This window comes from Protomyctophum bolini (assembly GCF_963924005.1).
Source record: "Protomyctophum bolini genome assembly, chromosome: 19".
NCBI lineage: Eukaryota > Metazoa > Chordata > Actinopteri > Myctophiformes > Myctophidae > Protomyctophum > Protomyctophum bolini.
Genome location: NC_137880.1, coordinates 38098264 through 38121974, shown reverse-complemented (window position 1 = coordinate 38121974; position 23711 = coordinate 38098264). Strand labels below are relative to the sequence as shown.

General features: G+C 45.2%; 2 protein-coding genes across 2 annotated transcripts; one reads left to right on the top strand and one right to left on the bottom strand.

The window, feature by feature from the left end:
- Window positions 1-6435: 6435 nt before the first annotated feature.
- Window positions 6436-13638, bottom strand: exoc8 (exocyst complex component 8). Its single transcript, XM_080790817.1, has 6 exons — window positions 13182-13638; window positions 11770-12231; window positions 10651-11098; window positions 9078-9331; window positions 7931-8179; window positions 6436-7471 (listed from the first exon to the last, which is right to left on the bottom strand). Exons 1-6 carry the CDS (start codon window positions 13476-13478, stop codon window positions 7061-7063), a joined length of 2121 nt encoding a protein of 706 aa, XP_080646943.1. The 5' UTR covers window positions 13479-13638; the 3' UTR covers window positions 6436-7060.
- Window positions 13639-14670: 1032 nt separating this feature from the next.
- sprtn (SprT-like N-terminal domain) lies at window positions 14671-22932 on the top strand (the record flags this gene model as incomplete). Its single annotated transcript, XM_080791516.1, has 5 exons — window positions 14671-15111; window positions 17120-17219; window positions 19303-19431; window positions 19837-20248; window positions 22013-22932. The coding sequence occupies exons 1-5, from the start codon at window positions 14744-14746 to the stop codon at window positions 22930-22932; spliced, it is 1929 nt and encodes a 642-aa protein (XP_080647642.1). The 5' UTR covers window positions 14671-14743.
- Between the last annotated feature and the right edge of the window lie 779 nt (window positions 22933-23711).

Here is a 23711-nt window from a genome sequence, read left to right as displayed (position 1 = left end):
ATTCATTCATGATTAATTCAGCTGTGCTGTCTCTGCAGTCGGTCAGATGTCTTCAGCTCCATGTGTAGGCTACTAACTGTCTGCTGTTTGTGTCTTCTCTTTGGGCTTAAAAGCAATGTTGTGAGTAATAATAAGTTCATGATGGCAGGTTATTTTGATGTTGTTTTTTGTTATTTGCATTTGTACAGATGTATTTTACAACCAGCTTTAAGAGATAAGTGATTTGTACTGTTTGTTTGACACAACATGCTTTCCGTATATTGTAACAGTCATTTGGAAATGTTTGTATTTTGTTGTTACACAGTTTCACAACTTGACCAGTAAAACTTCATAAAGAACAACTTCTTCTCTGTGGAGTTTGTTGGGAGATGTTTAGATTGATTGATTGAAATATTTATTAACAGTTTGTAGAATTACAGCTACATTTCAAGCACAAACTCAATACAAAGACTGTTAACTGCAGAGTGGACGACCCAATTAAGCATTACACTTGTTTACAACAGGGTCCACTATGTTCAATTCATCAGCTGGTGGGATAGCTGGCATCCTCAGCTATAGTGAGGCCTTCACACTATATATGGGCCAGTCTTTCTTTGTCAACATAAACACACGCACGCACGTACGTACGCACGCACACGCACGTACGCGCGCGCGCACAGTGACGTGCAGAGAGTGTTAGAGGGGCAGGGGCTGAAATCCCGTTAAGAGGGGCACTTTTGGTTCCACCACGCATGTTAAATTATTAGTTGCGAACGCCAGTGAGCACTTACTATGAGACCTAGCAGATCATGTCTCATGTCTGTCTGTCTGTCCGTGTGTCACGCTTTTGTGCCCATATATATGGAGCTGCTTTGGGGACTCCTTATATGGTTATGGCTGAGTCATGGTGACATGAGTGTGATGGCGTGGTCCAACTTGTGCCCATATATGGAGCTGCTTTGGGGACTCCTTATATGGTTATGGCTGAGTTAAAAACTTAACTTAAAAATAACTTAACTTAAAGGACAACTTTAGTTTTTTTCAACCAAGGTTCATGTTTTAGGTTGTCATTAGAGAAACTAAAAGAGGAGTGTTATTTTATTTTTCATTTGCTGCTTTCTTTCGTTTTAGGGATTTTAGCTGTTTTGTACAGGGGGGGGGCGGGGGCATTCGAGCATCGTGCTAAATATGTATTTTTTTACAAAATATTATGGAGATTATTATTTTTATTATTTACTATAGTCCTAATAAACCCCTGGAAATTACATCTGGCCACAAATAAATCACAGGATCTACTGAATGTGAAGGTGAATACTGGGGGGAAGCCACACTGTGTGTCATATAGGCTCAATGTCACTTTGACACATTCAGTAGATCTTGTGATGTTTTGTGGCCAGATGAAATTTCCAGGGGTTTATTAGGACTATAGTAAAAATATAAAATGTTGTAAAAAAATACATATTTAGCCCCATGCTCGAATGCCCCCGCCCCCCTGTCAAAAACAGCTAAAATCCCTAAAACGAAAGAAAGCAGCAAATGAAAAAAAAATGACAACCTAAAACATGCATGAACCTTGGTTGAAAAAAACTAAAGTTGTCCTTTAAAGATGTACGAGCTGCGTTCGCTTCCCGCGTTTGCGCGTCTTACTGGTAGTATTATTAGAGCCCACATCGGCCATCACTTAATTCACAAGAAGTCTAACACAATTTCAGAATGTAGAATTGTTATTTTCAATCAATGTTTGCCTGTTATCTCTGGTACCAACATCAACACAGCATGGAGTTGTGGACTCAAATCTTATCCAACGATAACCAAAATATCATTTAGTTTTGTTTTGGGTCTGCGGGGCTAAATCTCATTAAAATGGTGGTCCGTGGGCTCAAATGCATGCAGAGTAAATAATGGTCCTTATGAAATGATAATGAATGTATTTATTTATATAGCACATTTCTAGACAAAGTCACAAAGTGCTTTACATCAAAAGAAAACGACAAAAGATCAGCAGGCATAAGAATACAAAACAAAACATGAAAGGGGTTGAGGCGTAGAGGATCATAGTTAGTTTACTTTATTGACACAAATGTATAAAACATTGGGTCCAAACAAAACTTTAAAAAGGTACAATACATTAAAATACACAATACACAGAAACCCTTTACAACAGGAGCTTTCTATTGCTCCACAACTGACAGGCAGGCATGTAGCATAATTATGAAAAGTCTCTCTGTTAGTTAGTGCCCACAAAGAGTGAGCTCAAATCAATACCCTCATGTCCATATTTCTCTCTGATATCTTGTGTGGGGGGACAAACCAGTATGTGCTTCTACATACAAGGTCTACGCTTTTGCTGAATGTTGGCCTATTTTCACCAGCTATATAGCCTGACTCTGACTCATGCCAGGCTATAGTTTATACATTCTACGGGGCTGCAAAGACATGTTCATGTTTAACGAATGGGTAGCCTACTGCAGCTCTGGTCCATAGCTCTAGCTCTAGGACATTAGGGCTATGGACCAGACCACCACCATCACTAAATTAAATCACATGGTGTTGTCATTATACAAATGAGTGGCATGGTATAGTGCTATGAACATAATGATTAAGCTTCTCAGATAATTTAATAGAACATGTTTCTGTGGAGAAATTGTTGGAAATGATGGCAGCAAATAATTGACTGGTTGGAATTGTGTAGCCTAGGCTACAAATTCTAGCATTTACATTTCAATCATGTTTGACTCTATTAGAAAGCGTCTCTAAGCCATGCTATTCTACAGTACTGCCACAAGAGGGCAGTGCTGCAGTGAAAACAGGATTAGCTAACGATACCATATAAATCTCTGGAGTTTTTACTGTTTCCTCAACAGCCATGCAATGCAGTCAGCATGGAAAGTAACTAATTACAAGTGCTGTGTACTTTTACGTTTTAATTAGTAATTCTACTTTCAATTAAGTCAACCTATAGCATGATGTACAGTCCAATCAGGAAGATCTTATTATTTAAATGAGCTTTATGAAACTCATTTTATACGCCAATCTTTGATACAGTAAATAAAAAAATCTAAACACAACTCACCACTTTGAGAGCATCATCGATTTGGAGAATTATTGGTTGCCACCTGAGCATTAATGATGTTCAAGACTCTTTCATGATGACTACATTGTACTCAGAATAGTCCTCAAACCCTCCCCCTTTCAGAAAATCGAGTGGCCCAGGAAATGAAACCCCAATGCATTCTCCCATCGGCACTTCTAATATAATTTATTTAAAGACGGTTACGCCACGGACAAAGCCAACTCGGATCGTGACAAATCATGACAATGAACAATGGGCCGATCAAATAATTTATAAGACGAAAAACAAAACAAATAGTGTTGTCTCCTGACTTTCTTTTCTTCTTTCTAATGATTTGATCGGCCCAAAACATTGTGTTCATTGTTATGATTTGTCACGATCCGAGTTGGCTTTGTCCGCGGCGTAACCGTCTTTAAATAAATTAAATAAGAAGTGCCGATGGGAGAATGCATTGGGGTTTCATTTCCTGGGCCACTCGATTTTCTGAAAGGGGGAGGGACTGCGGCGCTCTATAGGCCTACTTAGTTAAGTGAAGTAACATTTACTTCTAGAGAAAACCTCTGGTTGACCTACTCTTTCCACCCTGACTTGTGTCAGTATCCTGAGTGACACAAGTCTGATTTACACTTCGTTTGGCTCAACCTTTTCAGGTGAAAACACATCATAGGTTTTTTTTTTTAGTCGCATGTCGCACGACGACACATTCTTTCAGACTAATAAACTTTACTCCAATGTAATAATTATCGTGCTGCTTGCTTGTGGCCATTCTGATCAATTCTGACCTTTTCCGACCTTTCCTTTACCATACAATCCACAAGCATTCAAGTCTCAGATCAGTCAATTCAATTCAATTAAATTCAATTCAAAGGGCTTTATATTGGCATGAGAAAACATACGGTTACATTGCCAAAGCAGAAAGGACAATACAACAATACAGCAATACAATCAGAACAAAAGTCATGTGACTCAAGTCCACAATTCCATGCTGTGTTGATACCAGAGTACAGATAACAGGCAAATATTGATTGAAAATAACAATTCTTCTACATTCTGAAATTGTGTAGAGACAGTCATGTGACTCATATGTCACGTGCATCAAAGTTTCATAAAACCAGCATCGACCCTTTTTTTTTTTTTATCTTGTTAAAATAACCACAACAACATCTGCACCGCCTCTAGGCGCCCTAGCTGGGTAGCTACTAATTCAGACCTGCTGGCAGGCAGACTGGCACATGATGCCTTTCCATTCACAGGAATGCAGGAGAGCTCGCCACTAATTTAACAAGTTTGGTTTTTATTAAGTGCAACTTCCTTTGTGGTCAGCCTGCCCTGCTGTATATTTGACACGTGTTACTCTTCTGTTTACAGCTGCCTGCCAACAACACTCCATATATATATTTTTTTTTATGTCCAATGTATTTGTATTTAGTTCATAAAGTTAACATAACTATAATTAAAGGCTTTTGAAATTAAATACTAAATACTTACTTTTCAGGATTCCAATTCTAAAACAAAATACATACATACATGCATGGATGCACCTGGGACGTATCCTCAGTGGTGTATCCCGAGGTCATCACCTGGGACGTATCCTCAGTGATGTATCCCGAGGTCATCACCTGGGACGTATCCTCAGTGGTGTATCCCGAGGTCATCACCTGGCTGGGACGTATCCTGTGATGTATCCCAAGGTCATCACCTGGGACGTATCCTCAGTGATGTATCCCAAGGTCATCACCTGGGACGTATCCTCAGTGATGTATCCCGAGGTCATCACCTGGGACGTATCCTCAGTGATGTATCCTGAGGTCATCACCTGGGACGTATCCTCAGTGATGTATCCTGAGGTCATCACCTGGGACGTATCCTCAGTGGTGTATCCCGAGGTCATCACCTGGGACGTATCCTCAGTGATGTATCCCAAGGTCATCACCTGGGACGTATCCTCAGTGATGTATCCCGAGGTCATCACCTGGGACGTATCCTCAGTGATGTATCCCGAGGTCATCACCTGGGACGTATCCTCAGTGATGTATCCCAAGGTCATCACCTGGGACGTATCCTCAGTGATGTATCCCGAGGTCATCGGGGTTTCAGGTCTCCCAACATCATACCCCTCTCTCAGGTGACCCAGCCGGGGTGATCAATTCAAAAGAATAGCAAAAGATTATCAAGGATTTCAATTCAAATGATAGCAAAAATAGCCGATCTACAAGCTCAAAATGTGTCGACGCTGCGACGCGCTTTGAGCTTGTAGATTGGCTATGTTTGCTACAACACTACCATGCAATGTGGCCCCTCTGGGGTGAGTGTGGAAATAATAGTGGCCCCAGCTGGGGTGAGTGGGGTGAGTGTGGAACTATAGTGGCCCTCTGGAGTGAGTGTGGAACTATAGTGGCCCTCTGGAGTGAGTGTGGAACTATAGTGGCCCTCTGGAGTGAGTGTGGAACTATAGTGGCCCTCTGGAGTGAGTGTGGAACTATAGCGGCCCTCTGGAGTGAGTGTGGAACTATAGTGGCCCTCTGGGGTGAGTGTGGAACTATAGTGGCCCTCTGGGGTGAGTGTGGAACTATAGTGGCCCTCTGAGGTGAGTGTGGAACTATAGTGGCCCTCTGGGGTGAGTGTGGAACTATAGTGGCCTTCTGGAGTGAGTGTGGAACTATAGTGGCCCTCTGGGGTGAGTGTGGAACTATAGTGGCCCTCTGGGGTGAGCGTGGAACTATAGTGGCCCTCTCCATCGTCAAAGTTGCCCACCCCTGCTGCATGTCATGTGACAGACAGTCTGCTGCTGTCTGGCATGCCTCACACAGTCCCGCCATAAATAGAGCCACACCGAAGCCAGAGTTTTGGGTTTTATGCAGATATGTCAGAGAGTCATAGAGCTGTATTTTGCGTGTCTTAATTACCAGGTCTTATTCCCTAACTTGAGTAAACTAAAGACCTCTTTGGCCACTCACAGAATAGCCAAATGGCATTGACCACGCCTCCAGGTCTTTGGTTTACTCAAGTGGGTTTCTGTTTACACTTTTGTCACCCGATGTGCTCTAGTCTAGTGAAAACAGCACTGTAAGATGAATTTTATTTTTTTATCCTAGTTTAACATTATAACTATTACAACTATAATGGAAGCCATTATGCTTAATGTTAATCTCCACAAAGTCAATAAAGCAGTCCTAAAATTATGTCCTGTGCCCAAATATATTGTGGATTAGGCGCACTCTTACTCATCATCGCAACCCATTTTGCCTTTCTCTAGTTTGACCCATGACATTTCCATGTTTATACTAGAACAACACAGCCCCATGTGCTCAGCAAAAGCACAGCACAGCGTCCGCGTTCAGCTGGCTTCTTACGGCAAACAAAACACAAACCGTTTGTACATATTTAACAATGTTTAATTCAAATAATTCAATGTACAAAGGCTTTTTGAAGGGAAGACCTCCGTCCGCACACTCGACTTACTAATAACAGGCGACAACGCAGCAGACACGTAGAGACTAGGGAGGGAGGGAGACCCGCACACGGCCACTTCCTGGTTCAAGAGCTTTTTATTTAATGTCCAAAATGCGACGTTTCGGTCTTCCTGACCTTCCTCGGCATCGTTACAGTAGATGGGCACAATACTTTTTGAGGGCTTTTTTTTTCACTCTTTTGCGCACTGACAAAATGGTCAATATTCACCAGGACATTTTGCTTCCCTCAGTCAATCCCTTTGTATTCAGTCAGTCATACCTTTCTCCTTATGAGTCGTGAGGATTCCTCCTGTGACAATATTAATTAACTCTATATGTGCATATTAGTTACTGTACAACTCATTTATGTGCAGGACATTTCCATGGTCACGTGGACTAAGCAAGCTATATGACTAATTTCTCTATAGGAGCCAACTCGTTCCATGTGCCCAGGAGAATTTATCAACGGCCCACTCGAGTGCCCCACACACACACTGCCCAGCAGCAGTCTCTCTCTCTCTCTACACCTCCTGGTGACTGAAAAGCACATAGTTTTTTAAACCAAGGACGTGGTGCTCTCGGGGTTGACCCGGACCGGCCGGCCGGTGGTCTTCCTCAGGTCCTGCAGCTGCTTGGCCGGCTTGCCCACGCTCTCCTCGAAGCGGCGCTCCACCGCCGGCAGCACGGTGTCGTGCAGAAACGCCACGTTGTGCACGATGAAGGCCTTCTTCTCCGGGTCCTGCTCGCAGCGCAGGCTGTAGTCCACGTGCTGCACGGCCACCAGGATGACCTCGCGCAGGCTCTCCAGGAACAGCATGTGCAGCTCTGGGAAGTAGAGCTTCAGCCCTTCCTCCAGGAAGCTCATCATCTGCTTGGTGAACGCCACCACCGTGTAGCTCAGGTTCACCCAGCAGTCGTCGCCCGTGTGCTGCTCGAAGCTGTGCACGCCGCAGGCGCGCATCTCATCCTGGTGGTGGTTGGTGGTGTGAAAGAAGAGAACCATGGATGAAAGCGCTTTTTAAAAAGAAATAACTTTTTACCATACCAAGACCACAGGAATACAGGATTTAAAAAACAAATTGGCCAGGGTTGGTGATGGAGGCAAAAAATCTCAAGAGTGCATTTTCGACTGACATAGAAACATAGCTTTTTCAGAAAACTGTCATTATTTTAGAATCTGATCTCAGGTCAAAATGGGTTAAAAGGTTTTTTTAAATCGTAAAAAAAAATGGCAAATTAGTTTAGGGATAAGGGGTGGTGCAAGATGTAGCCCTTACTGTCACTCTCACTCTCACTCACACTCACACTCACACTCACACACACACACACACACTCACACACACACACACACACACACACACACACACACACACACACACACACACAACACACAGTAAAAACTGCTAAAAATCCCAAGGAGAATCACCTTGAGTTTGGCCAGCGCCTCGGGCGTCATGAGGTTCATCCTCCTCCACATCTCCTCCGAGTTGCGGTGCTTGGTGGCCTCCATGATGATGTCCTTCTGGCTGGTCAGCGCCGCCCGGACGTCCTTGACCAGGAGGGACTGCAGCGTGAAGGTCAGGTCCAGCCCGATGTCGTTCAGCTGCCTGCAGTGCTCCTTGGCCACCTTCACGCACTCCGCCGCCGTCGACAGGCTCTCCTGACTGTCAAACACCTGGGAGGACAGGGAGGGAGGGAGTGGTTAGAGGGGGCAGGGGCTGAGATCCTGTTATGGTCACTTTTGGACAAAAACTGCAAAAAATAGCTGATCTACAAGCTCTCAACGCGTCGCAGCGTCGGGGCGCAAACCAGCACTCTTTAGCTACTGGAGATGCGGTCGGTGTGTAACGACATGGATTTAGAAACAAATGTGTTCCAACGCCAAATACTGACTGTGTTCAAGTTCAGGAGACTTCAGGGGGGGAAAAAAGCTATTCTATTCTCCTGAATGCTGCCTTCCTTCCGGTATGTGGCATGGAGGAAGGTAAGGAAAGGAGAGGCATTTGCGTTTCTTTCACGCTGCTTTTGTGGTCTGGAGAGGGCAGCCGTGTACGTAAACGTTGTGCGAGCGCCGTCCAGCAGGGATGTCCAACCCATTTTTGGGGCGACGAAACGAAAGGTGACTTGATGTGGGTGTATCATTATCAACTCAAGTCATCTTTCGTCCCCCCTAAAATTAGTTCGACATCCCGGCTGCAAAATTGACCAAGTCAGCTCTTAGATAGAAGGGCTAAATATTAGATGATAGGTACAATGTTTTACTTTTGGTGCCCTAAAAAAATGACTGTTTACATTGGTAATGTCTGCAATGCATTTTAATGTAACTAATTCATATGCTCAAAAATATTCCAGAATTGGGTTTTGCTTAGGACACAAAAGTCTCTCTCTGTGCGTGTGTGCGTGTGTGCGTGTGTGTGTGTGCGGTCATCTCCCAGCCTCCCACCCACCTGCTTGGTGAAGACCCAGCCTCCCACCCACCTGCTTGGTGAAGACCCAGCCTCCCACCCACCTGCTTGGTGAAGACCCAGCCTCCCACCCACCTGCTTGGTGAAGACCCAGCCTCTCCCACCCACCTGCTTGGTGAAGGCGTCCACGAACATCCTCATGGCCGCCCGGGACCACACCACGAAGGCGGAGTAGCAGCCCGTGTTCCCGGCGAAGTCCATCTGGAACTCCTTGGCGGTCTCCAGCAGGCTGGTGAAGAAGATGTTGCACAGCTTGTGGACGTAGAGCAGCGTGGCGCCTTCGATGCGCAGCTGCCTGATGGCCGTCTGGACCGCGGCCGCGCGGTTCTTCAGGAACAGCTCACAGGCCTTGGTGGACTGGCCTGGTGGACATATTATAATATGGTAGGTGAAGGTGATAATTGTTGACAACTCACACAACATCCAAGGGTAATATTCTTAAGTTTAAATGGCCTAAAAAGGAGTGTTAATTTACCAATTATAAATTAATGCTTAATTATTAAGATACTTTCAGAATTTCAATTGCAAGAGGAAGAGAAATATTCCTCTTCTATCTAGTCAAATGCAAAATTAGTATAAATAAGGGACACGCATGTGTATTTTACAAAATATACATATTCGTATGCAGATCCTACTGTATATACTGTAGGTGTGATCCTCCTTTGTTTATTATTATTACTATCATCATCATTACCATTATTATTAATTATTATAATTATAATTTTTGTTGCCCTTCTCCGTTTTTTGTTTGTATGTTTTAGTTTTTTGTTTTGTCTTTTTTTTAGTTTTGTATCTTCTTTAATAATTTTTATCCCACGATTTTGTAACCCAGTTTTCTTTTTCACCCAGTGCCAATTATCTAATGTAATCCTGGGCGCTACACTTCCTCTGCCAACCTGGGGGGGCAGCGGACTGACCTCATGCCTCCTTCTATGCATGAGGAGTCCAAGCTGCTTCTTTTCACCTGACAGAGAGGAATTTCCCCGGCCGGACGTAGCGCGTGGAAGGGACACGTTATTCCGACCAGTTCCTTTCCCCTCCATCAGGCGCCCCGGCTGGCCAGGGGGAGGCAGTTTAGAGACCAGGATTACGGCATGTTTTTGTGAGGGTACCTACCCTAGGGGACACGGGGAGAACATGCAAACTCCACACAGAAAGGCCCTATCGCCAACCCCCACCTCGGGTATGGGCGGAGGAGGGAACACGCCGCCAGTGCCCACAGTGTCCCCAGTGGGAATCGAACCCAGGACCTTCTAGCTGTGAGGCGACAGCACTACCAACTGTGCCACCGTGCCCCTAGTTAGTTTTGTATCTTCATCCTTTTTATAGCTATTTTGAATATTAAAAGGGCTGGCATTATATAAACTGAGGCTTCTGCCAAAACACTCCCTTTTGGTCAATAACGAAAACCCCTGAATACATTGTACAAGGTGTGTGTATTTTAACCCATTCTGGGCGGGAACCCCTTTTGGTGTTCGCATTACGTCATGCTTTAGCTATTCAAAAAATAGCAGATCTACAAGCTCATAGCGCGCCACCGAGTGGCGCGCTATGAGCTTGTAGGTCTGCTATTTTTGAAAAATCAAAGACACTTTTAGAATCTGATCTCAGGTCAGAATGGGTTAAAAAATGACCAATAAACTTGAAACTTGACACCAGTCACACTCAGTCCGTCCATTACCCAATCGGATGAGCTGGGACACGGCCCGCCGGGTGGCTTTGGGCCCGCCGCGTAGCGAGCGGTCCGGCGACAGCTCGAACACCAGCACCTCGGTCAGCTGCCGCACGCGCTCCTCCACCCGGCCCCGCAGCTCCTTGACCCCCTGGGCCGCGGCGGGCGCGTCCCGGAGGTGCTCCCTCAGCTTGTCCAGCAGGTCCACGGCGCCCTCGAAGTCGCGCTGGGCGATGCACACGTCCAGGTCCTCGGGCAGCTCCTGGATCCACTCCAGGGCGAGGTTCACGTTCACGCCCACGCCGGCGGCCTCCTGGGAGGAGTCCATGAGGGGCGCGGCCTCGTCCTCGTCGTCGAAGGGGTTGGTGGACGACGGCGCTTCGGTCCTCACGGGCGAGTTGGGCAGGAGGAGGACCGGCGGCTCCACCTCCTCCTTCTTGTGCCGGTCCTTGGTCACCTTTAGGGTTAGGTTTTATTTATTTAGCATGTTGTAGTACAAAAAAATAGACAATGACATATCAAAGAAACAAAAATACTAACAATGCAAGGAAAGGAAAGGAAGAAGCCAGAAGGCTTAGGGCCGAATAAAAGTCGGTTCGGCTCTGTAGAGCCTACAATTTGACGTCATTTGAGGTTCGGGGGGGGGGGGGGGGCGGGTACCGTCCTAAAGTCGGCTCTTCGGTGCTACTGAAAATTTCTGACGAGCCGAAATCATTTCGGCACTACAGCGCCGAAACAGCGGTAAAATAGGAGTATGAATCGGCCCTTATATGGAATCCTTTCCTGTAGGAAGAGGACATAGCTTTAAAAGATTAAAAGTTCATAAAGAACAGTACATAAATCTACAAGTTGGCAAAGGGGGGCAGCTGTGCAGTAAAGAAATAAAAACACAGATTGCACAAAAAACAGAAATTAACAATACAACAACAAACACACAAAAGAAAATATAACGCATCAAAGTAAAAACATGTAATCTACAGAGAGGAAGAAATAAGATATTTCTTTAGATGTTTTTTTGAATATTGGCAAGGATAATTAGGATTTAATTGAAGCATCTATAGGGAGTTCCATAGATGAGGGCCTCTAAATTTGATGAAAAATGTGATGTTTGGACGTGCGTGTGACAACCTTGTTCTTCTTGGTCTGCTCCAGGATCTCCAGCCACTCCTTCTTGACCTTGCTGTTCTCCGCCTGGAAGATGCGGCTGTCGGGGAACATGAGGATCTTGAACATGTCCTTCATGGGCGGGTTGTCCTTCACGTTGACCACGGCGAAGCTCTCCAGGTCGTACAGGGCGTTGTAGCGGTACTTGACCGTGCCGCGGCGGTTGGGCAGCCAGGTGGCGACCAGCAGGCAGTCGTTCATCAGGAAGGCGTGGACCTTCTGGATGAGGGCCATGTTGTCCACGTCAAACTCGGCCAGGTCCCCGTTGTAGACCAGGTGCCTCCCCGGGGTGTCCAGGATGTTCTTCACGCCCTCCACCTTCTCCAGCAGCGAGGTGAGCGTCCGCTGCTTCACCTCCTCCGTCTCCTTGGGGAAGGCGGCCAGCATCTCCTTGGACGTCTCGTCCTTGTCCGTGGACAGCAGGGCCTGCGTGTTGTTGTAGGGTGACCAACATCCAGACGGTTCGTTAGATCGAGGGACAGAAGTAAATCTCAAGAGTGCACATGCCTTAAAATATCAATAAACTATTCTGCTAACATTCTGTTGCCAAACCCAACTTACGGTTAATTCGGAATGTTGCTCAGAGATAACAATGAGAACAAGAAGAATGCGCCACCAACTTTTTCCATTATAAATTACATGCAATTTGATTTCTTTGTTCTAGAGATGGAGGGTATGCGCGTGACATCATCATCAAACCCGGAACTTATGCAGGAATGCCTAATGAGTGGCAAAAAACTAGTCCCACACAAGCGATACTGGACTAGCGGGTTAGCAACTTACTGCTTGAGTTGCTATTAAAGGCCTTGATGTCATATTCGACCATAGGCCTATTGGCTGTAATTTATAAACTCCTCTGTGGTGTCTCACATTTTGTTTAAAAAAATAACGGTAGTGGGTCGCACACACCCAAGACTTCAGTTCAAATTGTTTATTTCATATTTGAACAGGGACAGCACAGGACAATATGAAAATAAACAATTTGAACTGAAGTCTTGGTATGTGCGACCAACTACCGTTATTTTTTATGTGTTTTGAACGGGTAGCGCCACCTACAGTCAGAGGCGCGGTGGTCACATGAAGAGTCACATTTTGTTTTAAAAGCATGCTTTATTTTTATGCTATTTTAACAAGAATAAACACATCTCGCAGGAAGAGACAATGAGAGAGCTTTACAACAGAAGGCCAACTAATAAAGGGGGACGAACTATTAGGGCATTTGAATTTGAACACTGATGCAATTGCCTGCCAGACCCTGCAGTCACAATGTGGGACAGGGTCTCAATTTGTGGGACGCCTGAAAAGTCTTGGTAATAATGAGGAGGGACTTCACTGTCCCACGCAAAGAGGGTCATCTGGTGGTCACCCCTGCCTACCTGCGTGATGCTCTCCATGATGCTCTTCTGCTCCGTGAGGATGTGGCTGAGCTGGTACATCTCGCTCTCCAGGTAGGAGATCTCCTTGGCCGTCTCGATGAACTGCCGGTAGTTCTTGTAGACGTTCTTCTTCAGGTTCTGCGCCGTCTCGTCGGCCAGCGTCTGGATCTTCTGGCGGTGCTCCTGGAGGTCCCTGTCGCCGTCGGACTGCTGGGACAGCTGCTTGACGTAGTGCTGCGGGTCGAAGTTGGCCGACTCCAGCTGCTTGCGCAGCCGACTCCCCGTCGTGTCCGCCATGGTCCTTCCTAAGTGGTTACCTTACCTGCACGCCCAAAACGCTGTAAACTATCGAACGTTAACTGTTATTAACGTTATTAAAATAACGAAATTGAAGAAAGGAAGAAGAGGCTCACAACAGCAGCAGTGACCCAAACAATAAACAGGAAGCTGGACCCTGGGTTGACACCCACCCTGAAACCAGTGTTGCCAGATTGTGTGAGAGAAATAAGCAACCAGTTCTATTTTGAATAGAACTGGTAGAATAGCTTGAAAACAAGCCCAAAAGAAGCCTGACTGACTACTCATGCCATTTGAAAATAGCAGAATAAGCAGATCTGCTATTTTCAAATAATAATTGATAATTGTTATCAACAAGTTCAACAGTAATCTTGTAATGGGGGTCCCTGGCACAAAGTATTTCTGGATGTAGGGTCCTCCTTTAGTTGAACAAATACATTCATATTCTGTGTGAGAATAATAAATGGTTTTAAACGACATTAACTTTAACAATAAGCCCCAAAAACTCAATCCGCAACTACCAATATTTACATATATTTCATATGTACTGTAATTATTCTGCAAACTGTTAATAAATACATCGTCAATCAATAATACACAACGTACTTTACAGAAAAAGATGCCCAAAGTCGCTTATAATAAGCGGACACGGCAACACTGCCTGGAACATCACGAGGGTCAGGAACAATATCGGTGGCCAACAAGTGTCCAACCCAGTGTGACGACACGTTAATAATGAACCGAGTTATTAATAATATTACAGTAGTTTTTACCCCTATGGTGAACATATAATGTAAATACGAACACGAAATACTGGGTGATGAGTAAATAAATGATATCGCTTTTTGTTGTGGCTGCAAAAACGGTAAACGCAGGGTTACGTTTTCCCTTAGCCCGCACTGGCAACCTGGAGAAACTACATATCCCAGAATTCCTCTCTTCCTCTCCTCTCTCGATAAAAAAAAGCCCCGGAACCAGTCTATGCCCCCGTTGCCCCGGAACAACAAAGTGCAAACCTAAAAACAACTGGCGCCTGAATCTATCTTTACGGTCGTGACGAGAAGAAAACGTTAGGAAAACGAGGTTATTAATTAATTATGATGTGATATTATAGTAGAGTAGTGTTGTCTGTTTCCATATGTTTGATACAGAGCCCTACAACAGTTAGCTAAACGGCTACAATCTACATTCCCAAACACGTAAAGCACTTTCTTTGCCAGCCACGTCTCGTCTCCTCTTCTGTTGTTGATCAACAACAGACAGACATGGACGGATTGGACGCAGATTTTATCCTCGCCCTGCAGCTGCAGGAGCAGTTCGACATTGAACACGAGTCGTCGGGCTCGCTGTGGCCGAGCAGCGATTCCACTCAAAGTAATAACAACGTGAGTAATAATAATTATACTAATAATTATAATAAGCCCACCACCGTGGAGCCAGCTCGAGGAGGTGGAGGTGGAGGTGGTGGTCACGGCAGCAGAGACCCAGAGAGGCCGCTGTCCGTCGTGGATGAGTCGTGGGAGATGCTGGACCCGAGCCCCGACGTCCGAGCCATGTTCCTGACCTTCAACGACAGGTTCTTCTGGGGGAAACTCAACGGGGTCGAGGTCAAGTGGAGCCCCAGAATGACACTGTAAGTCAGGCAGGGACCCCCCATATGTACTTTTCAAGATGATCATATTTGACATACTTTTGGTTTAAATTAATTGAATTGTCACAAATTGTGCATCATGTTTAGCATAGTCACTCACTGATTGATTGATTGAAATCTTTATTAACAGTTTGCAGAATTACAGTACATTTCAAGCACAAACTCAATACAAAGACTGTTAACTGTGAGTGGACGACCCAATTAAGCCTTACACTTGTTTACAACAGGGTCCACATTGTTCAATTCATCAAAACATTTAGAGACAAACAAATAGACACTTCTATGTAGTTAAAGAACAGAACAGGAATTCATCATATAGGAAGCGAAAAGGGAAAAAAATATATATACAGTGAGGGGAACAGGGGGATAAAAGAAAAGAAAACGAAAGACAGAGTGTAGGGCGCCTGCACACAACACCATGCGTTGATGCCATGTGTGCGTATGTGCAGGCACCCAACACCACGTCCATACAAAAACATAGTACAATCCATAGTACAAAGACAGAGTGTAGGGCGCCTGCACACAACACCATGCGTTGATGCCATGTGTGCATATGTGCAGGCACCCAACACCATGTCCATACAAAAACATAGTACAATCCAGATAAAAATTCAGCTTTTACAGAGGCCAGTTTCGAATTGCAGCCATCCGTAGGTGCCCTTTGAGAGCAGTTTTGAAGGAGCCAAGGGATTCACATGTCTTAATGACTGTTGGTAGGGCGTTCCACATTTTGGTCGCATAGGAGCGAAAAGAATTTAGTCCCTTGTTTGTGCCGAATCTGGGTTGTACATGGTTTGTTGCACTCCCTCTGGTGTTGTGGGTGTGGACTTCGTTTACATTAAGGAAGTATTTAGACAGGTACATGGGTATCTTGGTGGTGTATCTAATCTTGTGGACCAGACCCATTGCAAGATGCTGTACTCTGTCGTCGACCCTAAGCCATCCCAGCCTGTCAAAGTGGGCAGGGGTGAGGTGGGTTCGGGGGGTGAGGCCAAGTAGGAGCCTGACCAGTTTGTTTTGGGAGGTCTGGAGCCTTGTTTTAAGGGCCTTTGAGGTGCTGTGGTACCAGGAGGTGGATGCATAGTCAAAGAAACCTTGTACAAGGGCTCCTGTTAAGGTCTTGATACATGTTTATATTTGTGTATATTTGTATGTCTCTAAATGTTATGATGAATTGAACATGGTGGATCCTCTTGTAAACAAGCGTTGGTCGTCCACTCACAATTGACAGTTTTTTTGTATTGAGTTGTGCTTGAAATGTACTGTAATTCTGCAAACTGTTACATACATACTTCAATCAATGAATACTTCAATAAGTTCAATGTATTGTAAATATAAATACTCTCAAGTCTGTACCCCTTGGTCTTGGGACATCCTCATATTAGACAAATTATGCACTTCCGGAAAATGTGTTAAAACGTACTGTCAGAGTTACAGACCCGTACGGGCCATTTGGAACCCACTCAAGGACACTTCGAGACCCACTGCTGTTGTAGCAGTGTTTCCACTGAGCCAATAATAGTGAGACTATCAGCACCCCTGACTCTGTTTGACCAGAATGGAACAGAGCCTTCATTACTGTATCATAATGATACAGTAATGAAGGCTCTGTTCCATTCTGGTCGAACAGAGTCAGGGTTAATGATACTAATGAAGGCTCTGTTCCATTCTGGTCAAACAGAGTCAGGGTTAATGACATTAACCCTGACTCTGTTCGACCAGAATGGAACAGAGCCTTCATTAGTATCACTAACCCTGACTCTGTTATGACCAGAATGGAACAGAGCCTTCATTACTGTATCATCAGTAACGCCTGTGAAGGAAGTAAGGGAGGGGCCCCCAAGCACTTTCCAAAATGTCGCGTGTGTGCATAGAGCCCATTGGACACATTATTATTAATACACTGGGGAATTAACTACAACGTACAGTGTTATATAAAATAAATGATACTAACTAAATAATAATATCCTATCTGATTTCCCCCTTCCAGGTGTGCAGGTGTGTGCTCTTACGAAGGTCGCGGGGGACTGTGTTCCATCAGACTCAGTGCGCCCCTCCTGAAGCTCCGCCCCAGACGTGACCTGGTGGAGGTAAAACACTGATACTCTGTTCAAGTATTTCTAAAAAAAACATCACACCGTGACCCGTCACGTGTGAAGTGTCAACTCATGTCTATTAGAAAGCCCCATATGTGCCCTCTCCCTATACGCTCATTCTGTAGCTCCCACCGCGTTTCAGAAACGGCGCAAGTTTCCACAATACACGTTTCTTACCCTTTTCGCCACAATGAATCCAAAACGTGAAGGGGGCAGGGGCAAAATGGGTTTACACTAATTCAACCTTGAACAACGCCCAAGAAAATCCAACTAGCCATTTGAACCGAGCCTTTACGTCCCGTCTTTTGTCGCTTCCATGTTTATCAAGGAAGTTGTGAAAAGCTTTAAGCGCCTCCCCGGCGCCTCCCCTGGTCGAAAATGACCAACTGACTTCGGTTCACTCGACGTGCACGGCCGCACGCGCACGACTTCCTTGATGAACATGGAAGCGACTGACAAAAGACGGGAGGTAAAGGCTCGGTTCAAATGGCTAGTTGGATTTTCTTGGGCGTTGTTAACAGTTTGACTGGTTTAAACGCGTAACCCGCATTTTAATCAACCCCCCTTCACTGCCGAGATTGTTGTATTATCTTTAGAGCATACGCTGAATTATCTGGGCTTTTAATCCGCGAAAATCCAGCGAAAAAAGGTCCCTCGGTTTGTTATGATCCGATCGTACCATCCACCATCTTGGTGCACCCGGAAGACGCACACAAGACCCGCCTCCATGAGGCGTTGTACCCCATTAATTTGCATTGGCCTCAATTTCCCAGAAGCCCTAGCAGCCCACAGCATGTGACGATTTCCGGTTTCGTCATCAAAACGAAACCATCTAGTCTCTTATCTCCGCAGCGAAGACAGAGTTTATTTTTATTTATTACAATATGGCGGATTAAACACATAAAACAAAAGTTGTATGTTGTATATCGCAGCGACAGTAACCTGGAGTATACCATTCCTGGCAGTAAACCTGTCAAGGTTGAATTAGTGTAAACCCTTTCTGCCCCTTCACGTTTTGGATTCATCGTGGCGAAAAGGGTCAAAAACGTGTATTGTGGAAACTTGCGCCGTTTCTGAAACGCGGTGGGAGGGGCCCAGTGTGTGACCTCATCTCGGAGATACAGAATGAGCGTAGGGAGAGAGGGCACATATGGGGCTAGTTGATTAGGTGATTGCGAACACAGTGAGCACTTACTATGAGACCTAGCAGATCATGTCTGTCTGTCTGTGTGCGTGTCCGTTTCCCCCCCCTTTGTGCCCATATATGGAGCTGAGTGATGTGTCTGTCTGTCCCGCTTTTGTGCCCATATATTATATAGCTGAATGATTACGTCACCATGACTCAGCCATAACCATATAAGGAGTCCCCAAAGCAGCTATACGTCCAAAACCCAAATATGTACGAGCTGCGTTCGCTTCCCGCGTTTGCGCGTCTTACTGGTGTAACGGTGATATGTAAAACAAACGGTGCCAACACAAACATTAAACGCCATTAACAATAAAGAGACGATATGACGTATAATGAGGCGCATTATGACTTGCATTTTTCCCTTCATTGTCAATGTGGCGTCTACAAAACAAACATTGAACTAACGACACACATCAAACCTGTGTATAAAGGGGCTGGCACCCCTCAAAAATACAATGCACCTCAAGGACTGCCAAATTGATGACGTTACGTACAATAGAAAATATTTGACCCCATGAGAGATTAGTTGTAGTTGGACAGATCTTTGCACTTTGCACGATAGGAACTTTACCCCCCAAATCGTATGTAAAACAATTGAATTGACATATCAAGTCTGACTAATGGCTATGCAGAGAAAAGGGCAATGTTATGAACCCATTTTGGGCGGGAACCCCTTTTTTGGTGTTGGCATCATGTCATGCTTTAGCTACTGAAAAATAGCAGATCTACAAGCTCTGCTATTTTTGAAAAATCGAAGAACCACTGACATAGAAACATAGCTTTTTCAGAAAACTGTCAGGATGTTGTAGAAGAGATTTTTAGAATCTGATCTCAGGTCAGAATATACTTTACGACTACGATGCTAATTGTGCTCAACACTTCCCCCAGACACTCCTGCATGAAATGATCCATGCGCTGCTTTTTGTGACCGCAAACAACCGGGACAGAGACGGACACGGGCCAGAGTTCTGTAAGCACATGCACAGAATCAACGCGGACACGGGGACCAAAATATCCGTAAGTCATTCCATTATATCTGCAGCAATGCAAACCGTTACACTGACTCCAATGCATTTTTTGATTGATTGATTGAATATTTTATTAGGCAACATAAATGCAAACAGCACAATGTATACAGTCAGGCATTTATGTCCAAAAAAAGGATCTCACCGAAGAAAGACCTTGCGGCCTTGTTTCCATTCGGGTCCTACCCACTCACACATGACATGAATAATAAGTTAACACAAGTAACAGTAAGTGATATAACAATAATAATTTAAAGCAACACATATGTACATTTCCTCATGGCTTTTCAAACTAAAATAAATCCATGAATTCAATTCCAGTATTGTTTGTCTTTCTCTGGGTAATCCTCTTCTCTCTCTCGTCTCTCACTCCCGCTCCTTCCACTCGTCGGCACAGATCTACCACTCCTTCAATGACGAGGTGGATGCGTACCGGACCCACTGGTGGCGCTGCAACGGGCCCTGCCAGACCCGCAAGCCCTACCTGGGCTACGTGAAACGGGCCATGAACCGCGCGCCCTCCGCTCTGGACAACTGGTGGGAGGACCACCGACGCAGCTGTGGAGGAGCCTACGTCAAGGTGAAGGAGCCAGAGGGCTACAAGAAGAAGGGGAAAGCAGTGGCAGGCAGCAAAGACCAGAAGACCCCTGAGGTGCTCCAGGCTCCAGGAAACTCCAAGAGTTCCAGACCCACCAAGACCCCTGAGGTGCTCCAGGCTCCAGGAAATGGCAAGAGTTCCAGACCCACCAAGACCCCTGAGGTGCTCCAGGATCCAGGAAACGCCAAGAGTTCCAGACCGCAGACCACAGGTGATTTAGCATTTAGCATTTAACCCATTTAGACCTGATGATGATGACAGTTTTCTGAGAAACCCATGTTTCTACGTCGGTGGTGCTCAAACAATTTCATGTCAAGAAAGCATAGAATGATATGTATTTGGCCGCCGACCCCCAAATATGTTGTTCCAGGGACCCCCAAGAAGCAAATATTTGAGTTAACCCATTCTGGCCGGGAACCCCTTTTGGTGTTTTAACTAAGCATTATGTTTTTGTTTTTTTTTACATCGTGAAAATGCGGCACAAATCTTTGAATATATATTCTTTCAGAAGACTTTTTTTTTTATTTCGATGTCAGGCCTAAATGGGTTAAAAACATTCGCTCTGAAAGAATATATATTCAAAGATTTGCGACACATTTTCACAAATTCTCTAAAAATAGCAGACCTACAAGCTCATAGCGCGGCATTCGGTGCCGCGCTATGAGCTTGTAGATCTGCTATTTTTCGTTAGCTAAAGTGTAGCATAATGCTTAAAACACCAAAAGGGGTTCCCTCCCAAAATGGGTTAATGGAACAGTGACCGGTGATCTGACCATGTTTACGCCATTGACTGAATCACAGGGTATGCTTCACATTACTCCTGTGTGCCGTCAGACCACTTTCCAAAGCATGCAGTGATTCGTTAGAGTTTTTGAGGACATTTTTTGTAGTGTCCATTGTGGTAGCAATTCAAACTATACCCTAAAAGTAATTTGATTCCACTGTCTAGTGAAAGTGCCTTTCATTCTAGGCAGGCATGTATTGTTTGTTACACTATTTTACATTTCAACTTCAAGCGTCATAAACACATGAACCGTAGCATCCGTATTTATTTCGGGCATATAAAAAATAGATTAATTTAGCGTAAATAGGCAAAGATTCAGTGGAGAAAAAGATATATACAGTCTCACAGCTCCATTCCTGATATTTTATCAAAAGACTGCATGATTATCGACTCATGAAACAATCGTGTCTCTAAACTACTAGTAATTTAGTTAATCCGATATCTTACTATCTCAATGGAAATAGTAACAACTTGTGAAAAAACAATGATATTCAGTAGTTAATTTCAGTTACATTTCATTGAATTGAAAATGTAAACAAACATGAAGTAAAGCGGTCTAATAGAGGCTATGTTTATGTGTCGTGTATGGAGTGACGAGAGATGATTTTGAATACAGTAAATCATGTGGTAAGTTCATTAGCTTAGTTAATAAGCCTCCCAAGCTGAATATTTAGTCATATTTTGTACGGAAAACCTATTCCCATTATGTCGGCCAAAATGCACAATAGTGCAAACATTTATTGTAAAGAGATGACCAGTGAGTCTCATCAAGTATACGCACATGAAATACTTTACAGCAGGAATAGACCATTATTTATAAAAAGCATTATATAGTAGCTGTAAGTAGTAGTTCATCATTTAACCCATTTTGGGGACGGGAACCCCTTTTGGTGTTATAGCATTATGTTATGCTTTATAGCTATTGAAAAATAGCAGATCTACAAGCTCAATAGCGCGCCACCGAGTGGCGCGCTACGAGCTTGTAGGTCTGTTCTTTTTGAAAAATCGAAGAACGACTGACATAGCATAGAAAACATAGCTTTTTCAGAAAACTGTCAGGATGTAGAAGAGATTTTTTAGAATCTGATCTCAGGTCAGAATGGTAAACTGTCAGGATGTAGAGAAGACTTTTTTTTTAAATATTTTCTCAGGTCAAAACATTATTATTAACATTATTTTCTCCCCTGTCAGGTTCCGGCTTACAGGACATCCGGAGTTTCATTCCTTTCAGTGGGAAAGGACTCACCCTCGGAGGAGGAGGAGGGAATTCCTCAAGCCCTGCCTTCTCTCCGAAGAAGAAGCCCCTCTTCTCCCCTTCGTCCCAGACCTCCCCTCAGGTCCCTGCCTCCCCCTGGAACCCCCCACCCTCTAAGGTCCAGGGGCCGCCTAAGAAGAGGTCCGTCGGCAACACCCGATATTTCACAAACGTCAACGGCTCACCGGTTAGACTCCCCAAGCCCCTTCCCCGTCGTGGAACGGGAACGGCGGGGGCCAGCAGTATCCCATCCTCCGGCATCGTCGAAGGGAGAGGAGGAGACCCGAGGTCGACCACAAACGGTTCCATAGCGGACATCTTCAACAGAAGACCGTCCCTCAAGACGTCGAGTTCTTCTTCTCCCTCGGCCACAGTTTCAAAGCCACCGGATGAGACTGCAGCAGGAGGAGGCAGCATCTCTGGATCTGGAGGCGTGTCTAGGAAGAGACCATTGCGTGACTCTGGAGGAGCGGACCTCGTCTTGGATGACTCGGGAGCGGACCTCATGAGCTTCCTCCGGGAGGCGCTGCAGGGCAGCAGCGAGGAGTCGCCGACGACGTCTCCAGCCGCGAAACGGTCATGGGTCGGCCCCCCCTCCTCTTCTGCAGTGGTAGCCAAAATACCCCCCTTCTCCTCCTCCTCCTCCTCCTCCTCCTCCTCACACCAGGCAACAAACGCTTCCTTCCCTTCGTCCAATCCTTCTGTCCCGTCTACCTCTGGACCGCGTACTGTACCTGCCTCCTCCTCCTCCTCTTCCTCCTCGTCCTCCGATGGCGTCAGCTGTCCCGTGTGCCAAGTCAAGGTCCACGAATCCAAGATCAATGAACATCTCGATTCCTGTCTCTCCTACTTCTGAGGCGCAGCACCTTTAACTGATCTGACCTCGGAGGAAAGTCAGTGGAAATGTCCAAACAAAGCCACAGGGCATGTTTGGCTTCATCCGGGGGGGGGGGGGGGGGGGGGGGGGGGGTTTGCTGCTAATTCTTGCACTTGAAAAAGCTAATATTTTCTTTGGCTCGTTTACAATCATGCTGTTTTTCTTTTTAATTTTATATGTTAAAAAGGAAACCCAGTTACAGTGTGAGTGTGAGTGTGCTGAGCTGCTGTGAACTCTAGAAGGGTTCTAAAGGTTGAATATTAGATATGGACGTGCTGGATTCTGTTGCTTCTGATTTCAGCGTGTCATGGTCGCTACCCGACACCAATACAGAGCTTCTGTCTTGGGAGACAGTGACTGACTGACCGACCTCTCTCTGCGTGCTGAGTCTGACCTGCTGGTATCGGATTTCACACACTTTTCAACCGTCAGCGAGTGTCTCTCTCTCTCTACCCTCTGCTGCTGCTCAGGCCTTAGAATTCACACGCCGGTTCTATCGGTTTTATTAGTTTAACCCATTCTGACCCGAGATCAGATTCATGCGAGGTTTCCACTGGACACACACACACTGGTCTGATGAACCCATTCTGACCTGAGATCAGATTCTAAAAAATGTCAGTGGTTCTTCGATTTTTCAAAAATAGCAGACCTACAAGCTCGTAGCGCGCCACTCGGTGGCGCGCTACGAGCTTGTAGGTCTGCTATTTTTCAATAGCTAAAGCACGACATGATGCTAACACCAAAACGGGTTCCCGTTC